Genomic DNA, 23,684 nt, shown 5'->3' with positions numbered 1-23,684 from the left:
CATGAGGTACCTCTAATTAATTGGTTCCACGAGCACTTTTGGAATTCATGCCATGTACCTAATAATATGCTAGGTGATGTGAAAAATACCCCAAAGTTTTATGGTGCTTGGTGAGAAAAGACTAACACATAAGACAAAAAGGAGTCCACGCAGATGGGATGATCAGGGGTTGACTTGTGGGGTTCAGACTCTCAAGAGCTATAGAGACTTAGGACTGCCTCCTTACAGAGCACTGTCCTGCCTGTGACTTAGGAGTGGGTCATGGCTTCCATGAAGTCAGGCTCTTCAGCTGCCCACATGGCCGTTTCTGATCTGGCCTCTGCCAGGTCCCCTGCTTTCCTTGTACTCCAGACAAATCACAATACATATTATTGTTCCCTAAATATAGAAGCTTTATTTATTATTTATTTATTTATTTATTTACTCACTCACTCACTCACTCACTCACTTACTAATTAGCTTCCACAGCCTTGCTTATGCTCTTTCCTCTTTCCGAAATGTTCTCCCTCTCTTGTTTGTGTTTGGGCTAACTTCCTTTCATCCCTCTGGACAAGATCAGGACTTCTTGATGACTACTTTCTGACTTCCTCCTTTCTCTTCTTTCCTGTCCTTTTGGTAAGTGACATGCTTTTGAGTTCTTCATGTCATAGCCTTTATCAAGATGAAATATAAGTTCTTGTTTTTCTTTTTTTTTTTTTAAATGTTTATTTATTTTTGAGACAGAGAGAGACAGAGCATGAATGGGGAAGGGGCAGAGAGAGAGGGAGACACAGAATCGGAAGCAGGCTCCAGGCTCTGAGCCATCAGCCCAGAGCCCAACGTGGGGCTCGAACTCACGGACCGTGAGATCGTGACCTGAGCTGAAGTTGGATGCTTAACCGACTGAGCCACCCAGGTGCCCCAATAAATGATTTTTAAATGAGTAGATAAATAAAATGTTCAGCATATTATTCCTCTGCCTAGGAGCCTATAAAACTTCTTTGTGGCATTCAAAACTCTGTAGACCGAAAAACAAATAAACACAGGACACTATTATCTCACGTATACATGAAAAAAAAGATTTGCCTTTTTTCTCCTAATTAATTCTCCCGCCCCATCATAATACATGATACTTGTGAGATTGCCATGAAAGTGACATTCATTGGTGATAGGAGAGTAAATTGGTAGGTACAACATTTTTAGAAAGCAATTAGTGTATCTTAAGAGACATTAAAAAATCATACATTTTGACATAGTAATTTCACTTCTGGGGATCTTTCCTAAGGAAATAATCAAATATATAGAATAAACTTTACCTTAGATGTTATTTATAGTCATGAGAAATTGGGAAAAGCATAAATGATCACTTGACTACAACCATTATAAACTATGATAAAGTCACTCAGGGGAGTGACTATGAGTTAATAAACTCATAGTTAATAAACTATGAGTTAATAAACTATGAGTTATTTAAAACAATCACAAAAAATGGGGCTTATTGAAAATTATGCAACAATAAGGACAAATATATTATATATGTTACAATGTTAATTGAAAAAATCAGGTTACAGAATTGGATGAATGATTTAACTATGTAACCCAAATATAATGCAAAGGGAAAAAATGGAACTATACCAAAATGGTGACAGTAGTTCCATTCTAGAGAGGAGTAGGAGTTTAGGTGATTTCTTATGGTAATTTCAAAAAGTAAACACACTAAGTAGTACAAATACCCAAAATATTGGCTAAGAATTTTGAAATAGTAAAGCAAAACTTTAATTTCAGTTTTAAGCAAAGGAGTGATATGGTGTTATTATTCCAGTAACTGTGTGGAGGATGAATTTGAAAAGTGATAGTAAGAATAGAGAGACAGGGTTACATTCTAAAAGTTTTAGGAGGCCAAATCAGGCCTTGGTTCACTGTGTCAATGAGGGGATGGATGATTCAGTGTGGAGGGAGTATATATGCCAGTAGAGAACACTGGTTCAGGGAGTTGATGATTTGTCCAAGGTTATGTGGCTAGTAACCTGGATTTAAATCCTGGTCTGTCTGTTCCACAGCACATGCTCCTGCTCCCACAGCTGAGACCTCTGTTACAGTTTTGGGGGAAATACCAGCTATTATTGGACTGTAGAAACTTGTTTAGTGTAGTGTTTTGTTTTTGATGGGAAAGGGGACCAGAAAGGGTTAGTTAATTATTTCTAAGATGATGACTGGGGGGAAAAGACCATAAAGTTGATTCTGTCATGATCAGTTGAATTGACTAGAGGTTCATTAGGTATTGGGTATGTTACACTTGTTTTCTTGGGGGCTTCCCCCCCTCCACCAACTTGTTGTGGTTCATTAGTTGGCTTTTATTTGATGCTTGTGGCATCAGTGCCTCTTGAGCTTTGGTATGCACATGTGTACCATATTACATGCAGATGAATATTTTGGTCGTTATGCCAAGTTTATTAATGATGCTGTAGCTGGAGGGTGGAAGAGGTCAGATTGGCAGCCTCCAACAAGGGACAAATGTCTAAGCAGCTCCCTGAAAGGAAGGGTTTGCCTGAGCCATTTGATGCCTTATCCCCACACCTGTCTCATATAGCTTTGTCCAATAAAAGTTGGTTTCAAACTTCAGTCTATACTTTGGAGTCTGATACCCAGCCCTTTAGAAGAACCCAGTTCATGTTGCTTACTGTGTGACCGTGGGCAACTGACTTTGCCTGTCTGAACTGGAGTTTATTCACCTGTAAAGTGAGTATGACTTAATAACCCCTTAGAGTATCTTTGTGTGTGGATTTGATAGCCTTAACTCATGAAGCGGCTTCTAAGCCACATTAAAGGTGTTGGACTGTATTCTTGGTGGTAGGAAGCCGCTGGAAGGTTTTTAAACAGGAGGTGGCAGGGACCCAGTTGCTTTCTCTCAATCAAGGTAGATGCTTAGTAATGTTTGTGGAGTTAATTTGTTATCAGAGGGACAAAAGCAGAGTGACTTTGACTGACATCCTTCTTAGTGGTCCCTTTTGGGGCAAACATGGCACTGTGAGATCATGCTTAGAGTAAGCCCTCAGATACATTTAGATCAGCACCTTGGAGAGAGGTCAGCTTTCTTCCCTTTTCTGAATGTGGGAAATTAGAAAAATATATATATGCCAATGCATATGCTGTCTGTAGGATCAAGCTTTTGAGGGACTGTGAGGGTGGCATTCAGTATTTTTAAGGAGAAGGATTGTTGTAATGAGCAAAATATTGATTGCACATGAAAGGATTTTAATCAGCTGCCCTTACACCTGAAGGGGGCACAGTGCATGGCTGCAGTGCCAAGTTGTGCACCATCCACCTCCTGCTTCCAGCTGACTGGCTTCCTGCCCAGATATCTCTGTCTAGGAAGATCTGCAACAGAAGTCCATCCAGGCAATATTCCTGTCCATATTTATGAAGCACATCTCCTGTAAAAGAGTACACTCCCATATGTTATCTCCTTTGACCTTCATAGCAGCTTGCATTGCCAGTGGGCAGAACAGGGATTTTTATCCCATTTTACAGATGAGAAACCTTGAACCTCTGAAGTGAAATGCCTTCCCAAGTTCACACAGCTAGTAGAGGTGAGATTCAGGACCAGGACTCCACAGGCAAACAGAAATCCAAAGTTAGCAATCCCCTATTGCTATTTGAGGGCAAGGCCTGCTTGGAAGGGGTTAGGCCTCTCTTTCTGTTTTCCTCAGAATCACCTACTTCTACTTTTTTTATATTTTTAAAAAAATGTTTGCTTATTTTTGAGAGGGAGAAAGAGAATGCACGTGAATGGGGGAAAGGGAGAGAGAGAGGGAGACAGAGGATCTGAAGCAGGCTCCATGCTGACAGCTGAGAGCCCCATGCGGGGCTCAAACTCCCGAACTGAGAGATCATGACCTGAGTTGAAGACAGATGCTTAACCAGCTGAGCCACCCAGGTGCCCCTCCCTTACTTCTAAGTCTGGAAAATGGGGACTCATGCACTAACATTGCACAGCCTTCTGCAGCCTTATTCAGTATAGAATAGCCATAGAATGTGGAGGTTATATTGGAGATACAGAACAGTGAGCAAGTAGAGGTTTCTTGTGGTATCGGCCCCTGGGGCCCTATTGCCCAGAAGAGGAGCTCGACCTGCCTTCTGGGTCTTTGAGGTACAAAGAGGCTTTTTGTAACTTTTACTTAGGGAAGGACCTCTTCCTGACCCCCTTCTCCAGTTGTGTTTTCTTGGAAGGGGGGAGCTGCTTTACTCTAGATACTCATTTATTCATTCAACACTTAAGTGCCTACTCCTTGATTCCTTGTATGTTCAAGACACATTTCCAAATACTAGAATTTTGTGACATGCTTGAAGAGACTGTTGCATCCACAGTGATGGTATTCCTTCCTTTATCGCAGTTTGGTTCTGGGAGTATTCCTTCTTTCATCACAGTTCAATTCTGGGTGACATTATCACAGCAGAATTCACCACCTTCCCTTTGATACTTACAAGGAAAAGTTCTTACAGGTTCCATAGTAACAATAGTGGCAGCAGTAGCTAATATTTGCATACTTTGTAATGTACCAGATACTGTTGTAAACACATAAATTTTATCCTCCAGCAGCCCCACAGATATTGCTGTCCCCATTTTACAGGTGAGCCAACTGAAGCATAAAGAACCTAAGACACTACCCAAAGGTCGTGTCACACAGCTAGTGCAGTGGCTGAGTGAAGGCATTTTGGCTTCAGAAATTGCTCTTTTTTTTTTTATTTTTAAATTTTAATTTATTTTTTTAATGTTTATTTTTGAGAGAGAGAGAGCGAGCATGAATCGGGGAGGGGCAGAGAGAGGGAGACACAGAATCCAAAGCAGGCTCCAGGCTCTGAGCTGTCAGCACAGAGCCTGACGTGGACCTCAAACTCGTGAACCATGAGATCATGACCTGAGCTGAAGTCAGATGCTCAACCAACTGAGCCACCCAGGCGCCCCTAATTTTTTCTTTAAAAAAATTTTTTTTTTTAACGTTTATTTATTTTTGAGACAGAGAGAGACAGAGCATGAACAGGGGAGGGGCAGAAAGAGAGGGAGACACAGAATCTGAAACAGGCTCCAGGCTCTGAGCTGTCAACACAGAGCCCAACGCGGGGCTCGAACTCACGGACCGTGAGATCATGACCTGAGCCGAAGTCGGAAGCTTAACCGACCGAGCCACCCAGGCGCCCCCCTAATTTTTTCTTTTAAATGTTTATTTATATTTGAGAGAGAGAGAGAGCAGGGGAGGGGCAGAGAAAGAGAGACGGAGACAGAATCTGAAGCAGGCTCCAGGTTCTGAGCTGTCAGCACAGAGCCCAGTGTGGGGCTCGAACTCACAAACTGAGATCATGACCTGAGCCAAAGTTGGATGCTCAATCGACTGAGCCACCCAGGCGCCCCGAGAAGTTGCTCTCTTGACCGGATTACATGGCCTCTTAATGTGGGAATAAACATGCAGGCTTTGGCTCCTGCTTGAGGACAGGCTCCTCCTCACAGCAGCAGGTTATACTCATTTCTACACCACCTCATATGACCCACTCTATTTTTGGTTGTGCTGAAAGATAGGCTAACCACATATGCTCAGTTAGAACAAACTTTTGTACAGTGATGATAAATTGGCCATGCACCTGGAAGATTCACGGTACACTATTGTGTCTTGGTTGCTCATCTGCTTTAGCCAGTCATACTCTTCGGTATATTGTGGCATTCGGGAATGAATCTGTCAATCTTACTTTTAAGAAACTCCTAGGAGAGGGAAGACTACTGTGTAAGCAGCCATGATACAAGACTATGGAAGTTACACATGCCCCCTTTTCCTGCCTAGTTTCTTAATGTAGTCTAGTGTCGAGGGAGAGAAGGTCCAGAAGTACCAGCCTCTTCAGGAATATACCATCCTCTCATATCCCCAGGCCTCAGGAAGGCTGTTTAAGTCCCAGACAGCCTAGATCATCTTCCCTTGAAGGATATAATATGAGCTAGAGTAGATGACCAAGATAAATTACCTGAAGGATTTGGTAGCAAGTTCTTAAACTTACCCTTGGCCTGCTTACCCTGTTCTCTTTCTTGATGGAAGCAAAAAGGTTAGGATAGTTTTTGTAAATTGGTCTAATAGTGAAGTCTAAAAGAATTGGGCTAAAGGACTTGAAAGAAATAAAATAAACTCTTCTTTCTTTGCTTTGGTTTCCATGGAGGTTGACAAAGACAGGTGAGAGTTGCTTCCAGGGTAGCGTGCTGAGTGGATGCCGGTCCACAACTCTTGCGGGGTTGTGAAAAGTCTAGAAATGAAGAGCAAGTGCCCAGAAACTAGTAATTTGACTTTTTTATTGCATTTGACAAATGTATTTGTCTGCAGTGGATTGGAAGTTTAAAAAGAAAAAGAAAAAAAGTAGTTCTTCATCACAGTTTTGAGAAGTACCGTTTTGTCTGTAAAATGAGATTGATAATACTTACCTGTTGCATGCTCCTGAGACTGAGACAGCCAGGAGCCCCAAAAGCTGGCACTGTAACCATTATGGCATGTTCTGGATGAGGAGCCTGACATAGAGGAGAGGGCTCCCTGTCACTCTACTTTTTTCTACCTCACAGGAGGTTTGGAGACGTGCTTCCTCATTCCACCACTGACCCTAACTTATTTTTGTGACCTTGGGCAAGTCACTTCTTTAGACCTTAAGTATCTCATCTACTTTCAGTAGCAGGGACTATGTTTTATTCATCTGGTTCCTCAGCATTTAGCTGGACAGGACTTGGCATGTAATGAGTATTGAGTACTGAGGCAGTGATGACACTAGATGATCTGTAAGGATCCTCTCAGTCTGAACATCTTAGGTACCTTATCGTCTCTCCTTTCTGAGCATCCTATTCCCTACCTTCTCCACCTGGTAGCATACCTCTATTTCTTCATGTCTGTTTGTCTAGGCAGTCTTGATCCTAGTACTTTGAGACAGCCCACGTGGTGTCCATGTTTTGACTCATTTGTGAAGTGTGTCTAGGATAAACCCACCAGGGATAACACAAAGGATAGTAAGAGCTGGCTCACAAAGTCAGAAACATGCTCTTACTCCATTCTTACCCAGTGGGGCCTGGGCCTAGGGTAACCCTGCTGGCAGCCCTGCCAGACCTGAATAATGGCCACAGCCTGGAACAGGGTTTTCCATGAGCTCCATCGGGGTCTCCAGTAATTGGAACATGGCACCTTCCGACTTTTAATGGATGGCAGACGAGAGGAGCATTTGTCACTGCCTGACTTCCCTGCGGGAAAGAGGCTCATAAGTCACAGCTGACAGACCCTTTGATGACTTTTAAACTTCATTTACAGAAAAGAATAGCTCTAATCAACCAACAGCAAGCAGTGACTAATCTTGCCACATTATCACTGTGAGGAGCCAGCCCCTTAAGGTGTAGAAAGGGGAGGGGGAACATGCCCCAGCTTACAGCAGGTGCTTATTGGTTCTTGGACTTGAGAGTATGCCCTCAGCAAGACCCCATGCATTTATGCCCAGAGGGCCAGAGAGTGTTAGAAGCTGACCTCCTGGCTGGTACAGGGCACACCTAGCATGAAGCCATTTTGGGCCAAGGTTAAGAGCACCACAGCTCTAGTCTCAGACTGATGGATTGCAGCTCTGCCATTTCCTGGCTAGTGTAAGACTAAGTTCCAACCCTTAGTCTCCTTATCTGTGAAATGAGTACAATGTGTATACCATCACCTACCCTGAAGCAGAAGACTGAGTGCAGTAGTAAGTGCTCAGGAAGTGTTGGTAATGATTATCATGGTTAGCCCTAAAGGGGCCCTTTATGGTCACATGCTCCAAAACCCAACATCATGTGGCACATCAGCAGCAAAGCCAGAATCAGTCTTCTATGGGAACAGGGGAAGTCAGTGGGAGCAGTCTAGTGGATTAGGAAGAGCACAGACTTCAGAACCAGATTAAGATTAGGGTCTTTTTATCCTAATCATGCCACTTAAGTGTAACTGTGGACAAATTATTTAAGTTCTCTGAACCTTAGTTTCTTCATCTGAAGAGTGGAGATGATACTTAATCTCACTGGGTTGTGGTCAGGATTATGAGAGATTATGCCTGTAAAATTTTCAGCACAATGCCTGGTATAAAGCTGCTGCATATTAAATTGTGTGTTTCCTTTTTGTTCTTCCCCAAGACAAGAATTTGTATGCAGCTATCAAGGGAGGAAGAGGCAGCACTGAGGAAATTCTATTTCAAACATTTATTTCCAGCCCTGCCTTGCATATACTTGAAGGGGGAGCAAAGAGGAAAAAGCGGCATGTTTTGTACATTGTTATTGCAGTTTTTCCTGCCAAGCAGAGCCTCTCCCCATGTCACCACCCAGTTGAAATTAGCCTTAAACATACTCTCTTGTCGTGGAGACTTCTATGATGCTCCTTCCCATTCTCTGATTCCCAGACTGCTTTGTTTGGGCAGCTTCTGGGGCAGTGAACTCCAGCCCAGGGCACATGTGCTTGATGGTCATGGTGCATGTACCCTGATGGACTGGGAGTTCTTGAGATCAGGTACCAGACCAATTCCTGGATGAATGAGTTGGCCTTATTCACTTATGAATGAGTCGTGACTATTTGGATAGCTATAATTATGACTGAATGCACAGGTAAGTGTTTGGAGGACTTCTTTGGCAAAAATGAAGAGGTTGACAATTATTTTTAGATTCCTAACTGTAACTTAGTATTGGGGATTATAGGGCCAGGGTCCTACCTACCCACTCCTTGCTGCCTTTCTTCCCCATAGCTATAAGGACTGCTTGTCACAGATGCTAAGCCTCAGCCTAAGGCCACAATCATGGGTAGAGTTAGGGTACAAGATACCCAGACAACACTGTGGGGAAAGGTGACTGAGGCCCCAGCCCTGCTTCTGTCTGCTTTGGGGTCTCCCCTCAGGGCCTGTTTGATGCTGTTACCAATGTTGTAGTTTAGGAATAGAGACCTAATGGTATAGCTGAGGAGTGAGTCACTGGCTCAGCAAGGCCTAAACCCCAAACCCCTCCCAGCTAGCGTTCTTTCCTCTCCCAGCCCCTTATAGTAGTGATTTGATAGGCATGGGTGGAAGCAGCTTTATGAAATTTCTAGGTTTGGTTCCAGACACTGGGACAAGGGAGAGAGTATGCGTAGGCCCTCTACCCCTGACTCACTCACTCAGGCAGAGTATGGAGCACTGGGAGATGACAGATGGAAAGAACATAGGGCTGGAATGTGGATGATCTAGACTGCTGGGCTAGATTCATCTGTTTTCATGGGGCCTAGAGCATTTGAGTTTCTTATGTAAATACCTACTGGTCTTAACCATTATATCAGGCACTTTGTACATGTTATCTCTGATCCTAACAATCCTGGAGGTTGGTATAATTCCCATTTTGCATTTGAGGAATCTGAGGTTTATCGAGTTTAAGGGACATGTCCAAGTTTACATCTCATAAATTGTAGGGCTGGAATTGGAACTCATTCCTGTCTGACTCCAGGGCCTGTGCCATTTCTGCTCTTTCAGGTGCATTCTTTCCTTTGTTATTAGGAAACAGTTAAGAAACAGGTTCCTGGAGAGAGGGCTTTGTTGAAAAGCTAGTAGAAGATAGTGCCCTTGAGCATTCTTCCCCAGCATCTCCATAGTGCCTGCACAGAGGGGAATGCTTAAGAAATGTTTGTTGAATGGGTGAAGGGGATAGGAGTTGGGTAATAATAGCTGTAATCCTCTATCCTTTTATATAGTATGGTACAGATGCAACAGAGCACTTTCATACTGATTAGCCTATTTGATTTTATATCAGATTTTAAAGGTAATCAGGACAAAGATTATTTGTTTTCGGAATAAGGATGATAAGGCTCAAAGAAATTATATGACTTGTTGCAGGTCATATGACTAAGAACAACAAAGCCCAGGGCCAGGCCTCCTGAACAAGGAGAGTACTCCTTATACTCTCACCCATTCTAGGAGCCCTCAGTATTCACATCCTGGGAGCTGGAGTTTCTCATGGGAGTGGGAATTGTCAGGAACTAAAGAGCATTCCTTGGGAAGTTAGTCCTCTCTGACCAGTAATTACCATTTTGGGCAATGCTAATGAGCTGGGGCCTGGTGAGTTGAATGAGATTAATAGATGTTCTGTCATCCTTGGCCGCCTGTTAACCAGGAGCCTCTGGACCAAGGAGGCCCTGGGCACTGATCAGTCTAATTGCTTGGCTTTCTCCAGAAATAACCTCACCATCACTGATGGCTATTTTCCTTCAAAATCATTCTCATATCCCTAATGTTATCTAAGGGCAGAGGTCTGGCCACAGGCTGGCGTGACCCTCATCTGCACTTTGGAGAATGAGACCAGAAGTGTCAAGCAGGGCTGGCCTAGACAGAGGCTGTAAATGGCACTGGGAGGCATCAGGACCAAGACCAGCAGCTCCTCTTTTGAAATTAGTGCTTGAAGAAGAGATCCAGTGCCAGGTAGGATTTACAGAATTGAGGCAGTGGGCATTCTGATGGCTAAGTGCCTCAGAGGTTAGGCTGAAGACTAAATTTGATCCTGACAGCCAGGATTATGAGGGCTGACATGGCAGAGTCAGAGCCTTGGGACAGTTGCTGAAACAGTGGTGTGTAGCAGCCTGGATTCCAGTCCCCTAGCTGTTCCCTTTACTAGCTGGATGACCTTAAGTAAGTCACTTTTGCTGAGCCTCAGCTTTTCATTTGTAAAATGGAACTAACAACATCAGGATCAAGGACATAAACTGGTTTTGTTCATTAAAGTCCTTTAAAGTCCTTACCTTGGCAATCAGTATCCAAGACATCTCTTTGAATAGGCTTTTGGAGTCAAACAGACCTGGGTTCCAGTTCCAACTTTGCTCTATTAACCAATAACCTGGCCTGAGTCTTCATTCCCCTATTTAAAACACCTCACAGAGCTGTTGTGAGGATTAAATAAAGTGGCACATATAGAGTCAGAAGCTCTTTTTACCTTGATGGTTCTCTGGGGGTCTCATTTACCCAGAGTTCAGGGGTCGTCATACGTTTTAGGGTATTTCTACCTTTACAAAGCCCTGTCACTTGACCACATGTTCAAGCTTGGGCTCTTGGCTTCTAAAACATAGCTTCCATCTGAAATGTTTCAACTGGGAAAAACAATTTGTTTTTGCTAAATTTCCTCTGTTCTTACTAGCTTGGAGAAGTGAGCCCATCCCTTTGAGCTGTAAATTGCATTTCAAAGCCTGTGTCTCTGGTGGGTTTTAATTAGCTTAAGGGCCTGGCTTTTATGCAGCAGTTGTTTCACCAGCAGGTAAAGGTCAAGACACTTGGGAGCCAGTCACCAGTTTTCCTCTAATAGCATATCTGCCCCCTCCCAGCCCCTCACTGTCCTGAGGGGCAGTCTTTCGCCAGCCCAAAGGAAAGATGGAATTTAAGAACTTGGAGGACTAATGGGGTTCTCAGCCCTGCCACTCATGGGCTGGGGCATTGTGGCCAAGTCCATTCCCCTCTGTTCCTCAGGGTGAGAGTATATAAACCCCATGTTCACTGAAGCCCCTGCTAATCTGACATTGCAGAAGTTTCTGTGAAGAAGTCAGGTCCCTACTTCCTCTTCCCACCACCACCAAGAATCATCTTTCTACCCAACTCTCCTTGGCTCGTCCTTCTACCCAACTTTCCTTGGCTCATTGCTAAACATGGGGCCTCTGGGGGGGGGGCTGCAGACACCTTGCTCTCAATTACACAGCTAATCTGTGAGGCAGAGCTTGGCTTGGGGAAATAGCTTATCAAACCAAGCAGCTTCTGCTGAATAAGATGTCAATATTTACTAAGGCTCATACTCTAAGCTAGGGGGAAGCCTGGAAGAACCAAGAAAGAATTGTGGGGGGAGTATTAAATTGGGGATGGTTGTTCTGCAGGGGGTAGGAGAGTGTTTGGGTCAGAGACTCTAGTGTTTTAATGAGATATCTGGGGGACCCTCCTCCCCCCCGCCAGCCCTGGCCATACATACTTAGGGCTACAGCTAGCCCTTCTCAGCACCTCCTGGGACATTATTCTTATTGCTTCCTCCGTAATTCTTATTGGGCACTTACTGTGCCCAAGCCTTCGTCAGGCCTGCCTCTACCATTTGCAGGACAGGACAAGAGTACAGGTGGAGACTTACATGCCATATTCTAAATATTTGTTTGGAGGTTATAAGTGAAGCTAACAAATTGTGAGGTTCGTAACAACCTGGAAGACTATGTCTGAATTTAGAATTCTTGACTCTTTGGGATTCTGTACCTGAACCTAGCAGTTCTGGAAGAACTAGTCTGGGCACCTTTTCATTTCCTAAGCGCAACTTGATCCCTCACTTTGAGGAGCCTCATAAACGTGTTTAGACACTGAAGCTTTTCCATATTCCTGTAGATAGCTATTCCTTTGGGCTTAGAGAGTATGCACAGTAGCAGCACAGCCTTCCCTTGGAAGAGTGTACAGGCCTTGAAAGCAGATTGAGGGCTGATTAGATGGGGTGGGTGGAGTATAGGGGTTGGTGCCTGGAGCATGCTTCAGATGGACATTTCTTCATGGCCCTGAAGATTCCTCACCCAGCTTGGCCACACACATACGTGTCCCCCTTTGTGTGACATGGATTTTATGCTTTTATACATGCATACGTGTCCCCCTTTTATACTAACTTTTGTGTGACATGGCTTTTGTCAGCCTTTTCTTGGCATTATTCAGAATGTGCTCCAGTCTGACCTTCATCTTCATCTAGAATGGGCCTTACCAGTGTTGGGCAGTGTTGTCAGAACAGAGGAGTTCAACTAGTCAGAGTGTAATTAATAGATCCTATAAAGAGTTTCACTGTTTGTAAAGTCCTTTTATGTACATTGTCCCAAACCCCAAGTGATGAGAGAAAAGATTGAGTACTGCCAAACCTGAAGAACTTCTCACCAGCCAAGGAGTGAATGCTGATCCTGCTGTAGAACTACACATAGTAGCTCAGCAAATGCTTCCTGGTCAGTGGTTGGTATTAGAGGCTCCTGCCAGAGGTAGGAGGGAGCCCAGCACCTGTCATGCCCCTGCCAGGTCAGTGGCAGAGGTAGTAGACATCAACAGGTCTGAACCATCGCCCCCCTTCTCTTTCCATCTTGGTCTACAACCCACGTCAGTGGTTGGTTCCCTTCAGCCACAGCAGGTGGCTTCTCCCTGAGCCCAAACTTCATTTCTCTGAGCTGAACCAACCAGGAGAGTTATCTGATGCCTGTGGAAGAGCCCCACAAACTTCTTATATATATCCACGGATGGATGAAGAATTAACTTTTGAATGGCTTGTCATCCAGCTAGGCGAGGGATTATCACAGAGGACTGGGGGGGTGGGGTGGGCAAGGGAACCCACATACATGGAGCATTTTCTGCTGCACATGGACGTTATGTTAAGTGTTTTCATGGATAATATCTTTTATGTTCCTCACTGCTTAATAAATGATGACTGGACGTAAAAGTAAACTGAGCACCAAAGAATCCTTTCCAGGCCCTTTCCAAAGCTGGCACCACCTCCTTCATCAGTAGCAGTGCCCTCTCAGCCCCTGTCCTTTACCTAGGATGGTACACACTTGACTTCAGTATATCCATTAAGCTACTGCAAGCCTGCCCTAGAATTTCCTCAGAATTACTTATTCTCAGGTCCAGCCTATGGTTTCCTTGCAGTGAGTGCCATCTGCTGGTCAGAACATGCCAGCTTCCAGACTGGGAGGATTGAAGAGAAAAGGGTCTCTTACCATAGTGGAACAAAAGATACCGCTTTCTCTGCCTATAATTAGCTCTGCTCTAATTCCCTGAAAAGAAGCTCACTCTGCCCCCAAAATATTAGGTTTGTAAGCAGGTGTTTACAGTTAGCCTAGGTTGATGAGAGGTTTTTTGTTTTTGTTTTTTTACATACTGCTTAGGGTCTTCAGCACCTTCTGTGATAGCTCTACAATGAGGTATTGAGATAGGAAGGTTCCAAAGGGATTTGTACAAACCCATGCCAGTGAGCAGGGAAGTCTGGGCCAGTAAGTAGAAATGCCAGTACTTACTGTTAGACTTTTCCTACTGACATCAAGCCTCCTTTTCCTTTTCCTCTGGAGCCTGTGCTCTATTATAGCATGTCCAGGGTTGGGGATAGGAGAGATTTGTATGGCCCTTTGGGGTAAAAGACATTGCCAGGGTGTAGAGAGTGAAGTGTAGGTACAATATTATCTCTAAGCAAACAACAAAATTTGAATGAGTTAGTATAAAAATAGATAATATGCTGACTTAACTATAATATTTAAATTGGCTTTAGCTCTGGGAAGGAGAGTGATAGAGATGAAAAAAATGGGCTGTGGGGACCAACTGGCCTGTTTCTGACAAGTCAAAGAACTTATTAGAGTCTATTTCTGGTAAAATATGAGTAATAGTAATAATATTTAATGGAGTCTTGTGATTACTCAATCTTGCCTGCCACCCTTAGCCTGCCATGAGTGCTCAGTGAGGCTTATTTCACTCACCTTTTTAAAAATGGTTGGTACCAATAAAGACAGCCACAACTAGGTCAGTGTCTGCATCAAACAGCAATTTTCGTAATGTGGTGTTGTTCTAGAGCAGGTATTATCCGCAGTTACCATATGACTTCCTCACCATGGTTATACATTGAAGGAACAGAAGAAAAACTATGGAAGGTCTTCAAATTTAGATCCTGCATGGTGTAACATTTGAGATAAGCATTAAAGAATGAGTTTAAAAGAATTAGAGTCCAGCAGACCAGGGTTCAAATCCCAGCCCTGCTGCTCACTAGCATTGTGACCTCTGACTGTGCATTTTCTCCCTTGTGAAATGTCTTGGTTCTGCATATCATGTCAGTACCAAATGAGAGAACATATACAAAACACCTGGCCATGAGGTCAGCATCCCAGTGAGATGTTTAAAGGGGAGGCTGAATGCTGTATGGTTGTGTGTATGTAGCAGGGCACAGAGCAATCCAGTTTAGCTAGGACTTGGGCCATGGGTAGCCCTTGAGCCCAACTGGGAGACCCAGTCTCACAGTGGCTCTCTCTCTCTCTCTCTCTCTCTTTAGGTGGCCACCATGTCCTTGAAGATCCAGACAAGCAATGTAACCAACAAGAATGACCCCAAGTCTATCAATTCTCGAGTCTTCATCGGAAACCTCAACACAGCTGTGGTGAAGAAGTCAGATGTAGAGACCATCTTCTCCAAGTATGGCCGTGTAGCCGGCTGTTCTGTGCACAAAGGTTATGCCTTTGTCCAGTATGCCAACGAGCGTCATGCCCGGGCAGCTGTGCTGGGAGAGAATGGGCGGGTGCTGGCCGGGCAGACCCTGGGTAAGCGTCTCTCTTTGGCCCTGCTCCTGGTATTCTCCTGAGCAGGTGCTGGCCTTCACTTTCCAGCTCCCCTCTTAGACCTTTCTTTTTTTCCCATACTCTACTACTTGCTACCCTACCCCTATCTGAAATGTTATAACTAAATAGTTGTAAATTATATTTAAGTTATAAATTAAGTATTTATAAGATATGCAGAGTTGAGTTTTAGAAGCTTCTCAAAAATGGTTCTGTCTTGTCTTTGCTTTCATAGTGACTCTTAATGACAAGCTTTATGATTCTGGTTAAAATGCAGATTCCTAAGGGAAACGGAACAGAGTGGACTAGCATAGCCTGTAACATTACGCTACAGATGTCTTAGGTTAGAACTCTTTTTTTTTTTTTTTTTTTTTTTAAGTTTATTTATTTATTTTGAGAGAGCAAGTGAGCTCTCTAGAGGGGTAGAGAGAGATGGAGAGAGAGAATCCCAAGTAGGCTCCATGCTGTCAGTGCAGAGTCCGACACGGGGCTTGAACTCACGAACCATGAGCTCATGACCTGAGTCAAAATCAAGAGTCAGATGCTTAACCCGACTGAGCCACCCAGGTGTCCCCAGGTTGGAACTCTTTATGAGAGCCGGGAGGAGGGGCTAGGAGCACAAGGTGAAGTAGGTGCCTTTGGCCTTGGTGCTATGTATATATGATGTGGCCATGTGGTAGTCTACCGTGGAGTGTGTACAGTGCACTTACTTCTGTGTATATGTATGTTCAAAAAGGGATATTGATAGATGTATTCCTGAACGTGTGATATGTGGATGTAACTAAACATGTGGAGAATATGTGAACACATCTTTAGAATGTATATATGTAAAGTGTATGTGTCAGAATATACTAAGTGTGTGTAAGAAGATATGCATATTTATTTGTCAGATATTGAGATCCTGTCATAGGCTAAGCATCATTCTAGGTAGAAAGATGTTTGGTAGGATATTTGCTTGAATGTGGCTCATTTGTAGATAGGCAGTTATGTATATGACATCGGAGCCAAGTCTCAGTGTACTTGAGAGTCTGTATGTTATTTTTGTGTGTGACTTGATTACCTGGATATGTGAACACGTATGTGAAGATATGTATCTGAAGTACTTATTTACATCAGTGTGCTTGAGAATGCTTATATGTGTGATGTCCACAGCATGTGTGTGTGAGTGATACGTGTGTGAGCGTGCGTGCATCTGAATGTATACGAATTTGTAAATAGGCATATCTCTGTGATGTGTGGGTAGGAGTCTAATGTGTGAAGACCTCTGTTGGTTGTATTAGTTAGGAGAGTCCATTGTCCCTCACACATAGAAATTGCTGCTACTGTGCAGGAAGGTGTAAGTGTTTGGGTTCCCTGGTACCCTGCCAGCATCTGACTGTGCCTCCTTTCTCCACACAGATATCAACATGGCTGGAGAGCCCAAGCCCAACAGACCCAAGGGACTAAAGAGAGCAGCATCCGCCATATACAGGTGGGGCGCTCTGTCTCTTCTGTCTCTCTCCATCCGGGTGGGATTGGTCCCTCTTTCCACAGAGGGAGTGAACATTGGTTGGTGACAGTGTGCCGAGCCTAGAATTTGGGGAGGTGTTTGGAGATGAGGGCCTGCGGAGAGTGGGCTGAGTGGCTGTCCCTAAGCCCTCTCCCCTTTGTTTCCCCAGTGGCTACAGCTTTGACTATGATTACTACCGGGACGACTTCTACGACAGGTGAGCAGGGAAGGGGCGTGCCCAGGCATGAAAAAGCCAAGCTGGAAGGGTCCTGAGAGATTACTGGTGTAGCCCACTCAGTCCTCCATGTGGAAACTGGAGCCTAGAGGTGTGGACGGGCATCTGCCCAAGGCTGTTCCACAAGTTGGTGGCAGAGTTGGAACTAGGGTCTAGTTCTGCAGGTGCCCAGGTCAGAAGTTCCCCACCCCACATTGTCTCCCATTCTGACTGCCCTTCCTCCTCCTAATCCTGGGTTGGGACTCAGTGGGGCTAGACAGCAAGGGACATATAACCGTAGCAAATTGGATTATAGAAAAGGTTACTAGAGTAGGTGCAGGGAGTTTGAGCCCTCATGTTCCTGCTGTTTAGTCTCCTTACCTATTTGAGGTGCTCAGCCAGTTGGAAGGAGCCTCAAAAGCTCAATGAATACCTCTTGGCCTTTCATTTATAGCCAGGAGGCCAGCAGTCCTTTGGAGGTCTGAATTAGTTCCTGGTAGGCTATGTGGTCCATCCCTTCACCCTCAAGCCTTCCCATACCCCAGCCTTGAGCTGTGGGCTCCATTCTATGGCACTAGCCATATTCCCAAATGGAAATCATGATGGGGGCTGTACCAAAATTCTCCCTTCCTTCGTCCTTCCCATCCTGCCTGCCTCAGTCTGTCCAGGAAGAACAGAACCTCTCTGAGCCTTGGTTTTCTCACCTCTGAATGGTTTCAGGAGACAGTGCGGTGTAGTGGAATGTGCCCTAGCCTGAGAGTCAGTCAGAAGACTGGGTGCTAATCTCAGCTCTGCCACTGAATGGATTGTGTGACTTTGGGCAAATCCCCTCCCAGTCTGTAAAATGGGCTTACACTAAGTAATCCCTCAGGGCTCTTCCAGCTCTGGGAGTCTGTGGTTAGTGATTCTGACCAAGGCCAGAGCCGCCCCCTCCCCTTAGGGGCAGAAATGCAGGGTCTGGGACTGGATCCATTCCCAGAGACTCCATCTCCAGCCATCCCCACCCCAGGGCAGGGGCTCCCTGAACAAAGGAATGCCAAGCCATGGGGCATTGCATTGTCTAGTGATGGCATGTTTCCTGGCTGTCACCAAAGTGATTCCATAGTGTATCCCCAGGGCTGTGTTTCCCTGAAGAAAGGTAATAGTAGCAGATGTGGTGGGAGATACCCCTACTCAGCCTATTGAACTTCTGACTGATGAGCAGGAAGAGAAACTCTGTCGGAGAGGGCTGGGTGATGACACTGGGGACAGCATAGTCTGGGAGCCCAGGGATCTGATTGGTTGTCCAACCTTGATATTCTAATGGATCTCCTCCCCTCCATCTCTGAAGTGGAGTAAGAGGGATGGTGTGATTAAGAGGGCCCAGAATGAGGACAGGTGTTTGGGACTCCAGCCTCATGCCTCTGAGGTCATAGTCTCCTGGTTTGAGAGTCTCAGTACCCTGGCCTTCACCTATCACACCTTTTAACATGTGTGCTTTTAACCAAGTTTTCTCATGCCCTGCTCTCACAATAGCCTTGGGGTGGGGTAGGGTGGGGGCCTGGCACAGAATTTGAGGTAGTCATCCTCATTAAGCAGATTTCGGGAAAACTGAAGCTCAGGCAGGCTTAGGGACTCCCTATTCCTACATCTTTTTGTTCCCAGCTGGAATTTTGCCTTGCTTTAGGGACATTTGCAAACTCTGACCAGAGGTTGGGGTGGCAGTTGACTGAGCAGAAGCAGAAGCCGGCAGGCCTGGGTGTTAGGGGGACCTGGGGAAGGCTCTTTTCTGGGGCTGGTCTCTGTTTGCTCCTTCCTTGAACCAGGGTTGAAACCATTACCACCTGCCACCTCACCTGCCCTCATCTGACCTGACTGGTAGGAAAGGTGGATGAAATGAGAGTCCCGGCAGCTTTTAAGGTGCCAGAAGCCCATCCTCTTCACTCCCAGGGCTTGTTGGGAGCAGGCGGAGGTGTGTAGTACAGGCTGCCCAGCCCTTCACCAGCACGTGCTTGTCTAGAGTCGCAGTGCCTTCTGGTGGCCACAGGCCATGCTGCAGCCTCTGGCCCATTTGCCCCTACAGGCTCTTCGACTATCGGGGCCGCCTGTCACCTGTGCCAGTGCCCAGGGCAGTCCCTGTGAAGCGACCCCGGGTCACAGTCCCCTTGGTCCGGCGTGTCAAAACCACCATACCTGTCAAGCTCTTTGCCCGCTCCACAGCCATTACCACCAGCTCAGCCAAGATCAAGTGTGAGTGACTGTATCTTCTTCCTAGATCTTTTTTGTTTTTCCTCATTAGCAAAATAATAGAATCATATATTTTTACATTGGAAAATAGATGAAGGAACAAATCTCCCACAGTTCTGCAGCTCTAGCACAACCAAGTGAGTATTCTTACTGCATTTGTAAGAGGAAAAGCCTGACCTATGAGGAGGAGGGGCTTGGGTTGGGCACAGAAATGTCCAGTGCTGTGACATGGAGCCCAGTGAGGAGAAGGTGTCCTCTTTCCTATAATAAGGACAAGTTTGCACAGGCCCACTGCTGGTGTGCACATTCATTCTGGTGTACACATGTTGCAGCCAGGCACCCAGGAAATCTGATGGTAAAACACCCACATCCATCCATACACCTTGAAATCTGGGCACCACCCTATTTAACATAAGGAAGAACACATGATTGCTCAGGTGCATGCCACATTTGCATTCTCCTCCATCTCCAGTCCCTTTCATTGTTGAGAGGTCATGGGAAGAGATCCAGGTGCAGAAGGGTGGACTGGTTACTATAGGCATGGTCTCAAAAGTCTCAGGGAGAAGCCACGGGCAGTTCCAGCCTTTTTGCTGGCAAAAGAACCATGGATGAAGACAGTTCCTGCCACTGGCCTGCCTTCCTGGTTGACAGAATGGGACTAGGGAGGATCTTAGGTTAGTGTCAAGCTCCCAGCCCCTGGGTGACAACGTATACTCCCTGTGCTCCCAGTAAAGAGCAGTGAACTGCAGACCATCAAGACAGAGCTGACGCAGATCAAGTCCAACATCGATGCTCTGCTGGGCCGCTTGGAGCAGATTGCCGAGGAGCAGAAGGCCAACCCAGGTCAGCTTCCATGGGTCCTTGCCTAGCTCGGGGACCAGGGGCACAGGGCAGAGTGCGGGGAGGTCAGCGCACAGGGCAGAGAAGGGCTGTGGCCTCCAGCGCCACATGGATCCACCATGCCGAGGCCTAGCTGCTGCTAAGATCCTGCCTTGGGCAGCTGCCCCAGGCTGAGTTCTGTTCCCCTCTTCCCACCCCTTTCCCCTCAAGATGGCAAGAAGAAGGGTGACAGCGGAAGTGGCAGTGCCAGTGGCAGTGGTGGGGGCAGTAGTGGTGGCAGCAGCCGGCCACCAGCCCCCCAAGAGGACACGGCTTCTGAGGCAGGCACGCCCCAGGGAGAAGCACAGGCTCGAGACGACGGCGATGAGGAGGGGCTGCTGACACACAGCGAGGAAGAGCTGGTGAGGGCACAGCTGGGGAGGGGTGCATAGGAGGGGAGCAGGGGAAGGGGGAACCCTCTGAGCTGCTGAGTGTCCCTGTTGAGCTCACTCCTTCCTCTTCCTGGGAAGGGGGATACCTATTTCAGTTGCCAGTCAGAAGTCCCACTGAGGACCAGGGTAGACCTCTCTTGAGTCAGGGCCCATTCTAGACTTGGTTTCCATACAGGTTGGACAAGGGAAGAGTCAGGGGCTTCAGGGAGCACAGTCTGCAGAGTTTCAGGGGGCAGGACTAGGATTGCCTGGGGAAACCTCAGGGAGGTTGGGTATCCACTTTACCTGAGGATTTTCTAAAAGCTATTCCTGCCTAAGCATAAAACAGATTGTCTCATGAGAGGCATGGAGGGAGTTCTTTGTTATTGGAACCCTTCAGAGTGAGGCCGGGAAGTCATTGGCAAGGAGCTTATGTCAAGTAGGAAGGTAGACCAGACTCTGTATGTATGATAACTGTTGTGTGCCTACTACTTGTTTACCTCATAGACACTCACTGAGCACCAGGCCCTGTAGTTTCTAACTTTATTTAACCTTAACAACAGCGTCGCACTGTGCAAAGTTACTACTCTTCCCACGTTTTACCCAGTGAAGAAACTGAGGCTCTGAGGAGTAGAGTAACTTGCTCAGGGCCTTATAATTAATAGGGGATGAGCCAGAATTAGAGCCCTGACTTCTTCACCAGGTCTGGAACTTTCTCCTTTTCATCAGTGCTGGATTCTGGCATGAGGACAGATAGGCTCATGGCCACTGTAGTTAAGAGATCCTCCTCCTTATGTCCCTAGCTTGTCTCTCCTTTTTTGGACCCATTTACTCTCTTAGGCATAGTAGTCTCCATAAAGGCCCTAACAAAGGTTTAGCTGTCCCAAGGATAGGGAGCTCACCCGTCCACCAGGCTTTCAACCTGCTACAGTCTAAGAAGGTCTTTCTACGTAGAAATGTGCTCCCCTGCCACACCTAGAACGCCCTTGACTGGTCCTGTCTCTCTTCTGGGGGACGGGCTCAGACCATCCTGTCAGGATCCCAAGCCAGCTGTGTTGAAACTGGTCCCATAACCATCCCTCTTTCGGAGTTTGGTCTCCAGAAGTGCAGTGGGCCCCAGGACATGGCTCAGAGTTGGTAGTGAGTGATGTATGGTCTCTTGTTGCCTCCTCCCTATCAGGAGCACAGCCAGGACACAGACGCGGAGGATGGGGCCTTGCAGTAAGCAGGTATGGGGCTCCTGGCGGACAGGGGGTGAAGAGAAGTGGCAGGCATGCCATGAAGCAGACCTGGCAGGGTCTTGCTATGCCCAGCAAGGATGGCCCCTCCATCCTGTCAGCCATTTGACCATGCTCCTTTGTAGCAGGAACTTGCTAGGCTGTGGGAGCAGGAGCCATGGATGGGCCAGGCAGGCCAGCCCTGCACGGGTTCCCTCAGTGCACTCTGAGGCATGTTGTCCAGCTCCACCCTTCAGAAGTTCAGAGTCTGGTGGAGGAAGACACAAACCATGTCCACCCAGTGTGAGCAGGATGATGGGCTGTAGAGGCAGGGTGTCCATAGGGGTGTGGTGGAAGAGTTGATACTTAGCTGAGCCTATTCAGGACTGAGGGAGAGGTATCTGAGGGAACAGCTTTAGTAAAATACAGGGTTCTGATGGTCCTTGGTATGTGGGAGATGGTCAGGAGTCTCCTGTGGCCATAGTCCTCCTAGCTCTGCATGGTAAGGCAGAGGGAGCAGTTCATCATCAAAGTGATGTTTGTGCCAGGCTTAGGGGCTAGGACTTAACCCTGCAAGGTTGTGATTGTATCAGTGTAACACATGGGAACTGAGGCACTGAAAGGGGCAGGGAGGTAGCATATATCTCACTAGATCCCAAGGTGGTAATCGGTGGAGCCTAGGTTTGAATCCAGTGGTGTATGGCGTCCCAGCCTACTCTCTGGCCAGTGCTTGCCCCCCTGCTCTGCCCCATTTCTTTGGGGGTCGTGTTCAGGTTAAGACAGGCTTGGGTGGAGGAAATCCTTGACCTCAGAGGTGTCTTTACACCTGACACGTTCATTTTGTGAGGTGCTCCACCAGCAAGAGCTCCCCAGACAGTTTAGGAAATTGTATATATGGAATCCATCCTCTTGGAGCTTCATGGTTGGTTTTACCAAGGTAGCTAAGTTTTTACCTTGTGAAGCCAGTTCTCAGATGAGGTGCAGGGCTCAGGTGAGGAAATGGAGGCTCAGGGAGGGGGAGAGACTCACCCAAGATTGTATGGCCAGAAAATTAGGAGGCGAGAGCCAGAGCACAGGCACATCTCTGTCCGCAAACAGTAAACACCGTTCTGCCCTTTTGTCTTCCCAGCCCTAGTAATCATGGGTCCCAGGGGGCTCTTCCTGCCAGCCTCAGTCTCTCCTTTGTCTCTCTCTCTCTCAGCCTGACAGGAGCAACGGCCAGCGGCAGGAGAAGGGCGTGCACTGTATCAGGCCTCATGTTGGGCACCCACCCCTGGATACCACCCCCAGCGGGTCCCAGGAGAGCTGGCAGCAGGCACCTCCTCCCCCACACGTCCCAGCCACTGCCACATCCTCTGCAGGTGCAGTTATCGGCCTCCCCTCCCCACGCACCCTCCCTGTTGGCACCACCCAGGCCAGAGGACAGAGGTTTCCCTACACTCTACCTCCCCTCCCAGGACACTCCCAGGCTTGGGGTTTTTCTATAGGTTTGGAGAGGGGAGGGTCACGGGAGGGTACCCTGACAATAAAGAGATTGGATCCCAACTTGCTCTGAGATGGGATGGTTTGTATTTATTTTCTTAAGGTATCCTAGTCCTCCTGCCCAGCCAGAGTCTGGTCTAGTCTGCTTCATGCCAAGAGTCTAGTCTGGTTTGCTTTACCCTGTTCTTTTTCCTCTTTCACTTCTCCCGGTTAGGGAGCATTATCTCGGGTGCATACTGCTGGGCTGTCTAGGCCTTAGTTTCCACAGCTAAAATGGGAATAGAAATGGCTAGTAGGGTTCTTGGGGGAGGGTCAGATGTCCCAGTGCCGAAGAGAATACTTTGGTGGCTGAAGTGCCAAGCAGTTATGAGCTACTTGGTTAGGCAGTGGTAGGTTCAGGTCTTAGCTTCTCATTTAGTCTGGTCTTTCCCAGCTTTAAGATGATTCTGGAAACTGCCTCGTCCTCTCTTCTCTGTCCTAGTTTAGGATGCT

At 46.6% G+C, this 23,684-nt stretch overlaps 1 protein-coding gene across 9 annotated transcripts in view; it reads left to right on the top strand.

Moving 5' to 3' along the window:
• Window positions 1-23,280, top strand: part of RALY (RALY heterogeneous nuclear ribonucleoprotein) — an 84,561-nt gene extending 61,281 nt beyond the window's left edge. For 6 of the 9 annotated variants that reach the window (XM_042931187.1, XM_042931188.1, XM_042931184.1 and 3 more), the window contains 7 exons: window positions 15,035-15,299; window positions 16,713-16,785; window positions 16,973-17,020; window positions 19,080-19,246; window positions 19,973-20,086; window positions 20,294-20,484; window positions 22,912-23,280. In XM_042931187.1, coding sequence (XP_042787121.1) covers window positions 15,044-15,299; window positions 16,713-16,785; window positions 16,973-17,020; window positions 19,080-19,246; window positions 19,973-20,086; window positions 20,294-20,484; window positions 22,912-23,265 — 1,203 coding nt within the window. In that variant the 5' untranslated portion in view covers window positions 15,035-15,043 and the 3' untranslated portion in view covers window positions 23,266-23,280. Of the gene's footprint in view, window positions 1-15,034; window positions 15,300-16,712; window positions 16,786-16,972; window positions 17,021-19,079; window positions 19,247-19,972; window positions 20,087-20,293; window positions 20,485-21,673; window positions 21,723-22,911 lie in introns of all 9 variants that reach the window. The other 3 variants (XM_042931192.1, XM_042931193.1, XM_042931191.1) reach the window with 3 other exon arrangements.
• Window positions 23,281-23,684: the final 404 nt, after the last annotated feature.

Source organism: Panthera leo, chromosome A3 (assembly GCF_018350215.1).
Source record: "Panthera leo isolate Ple1 chromosome A3, P.leo_Ple1_pat1.1, whole genome shotgun sequence".
NCBI classification, from domain to species: domain Eukaryota; kingdom Metazoa; phylum Chordata; class Mammalia; order Carnivora; family Felidae; genus Panthera; species Panthera leo.
Note: the sequence above shows the minus strand (reverse complement) of the source record. Positions and strands in the feature narration are given on the sequence as shown.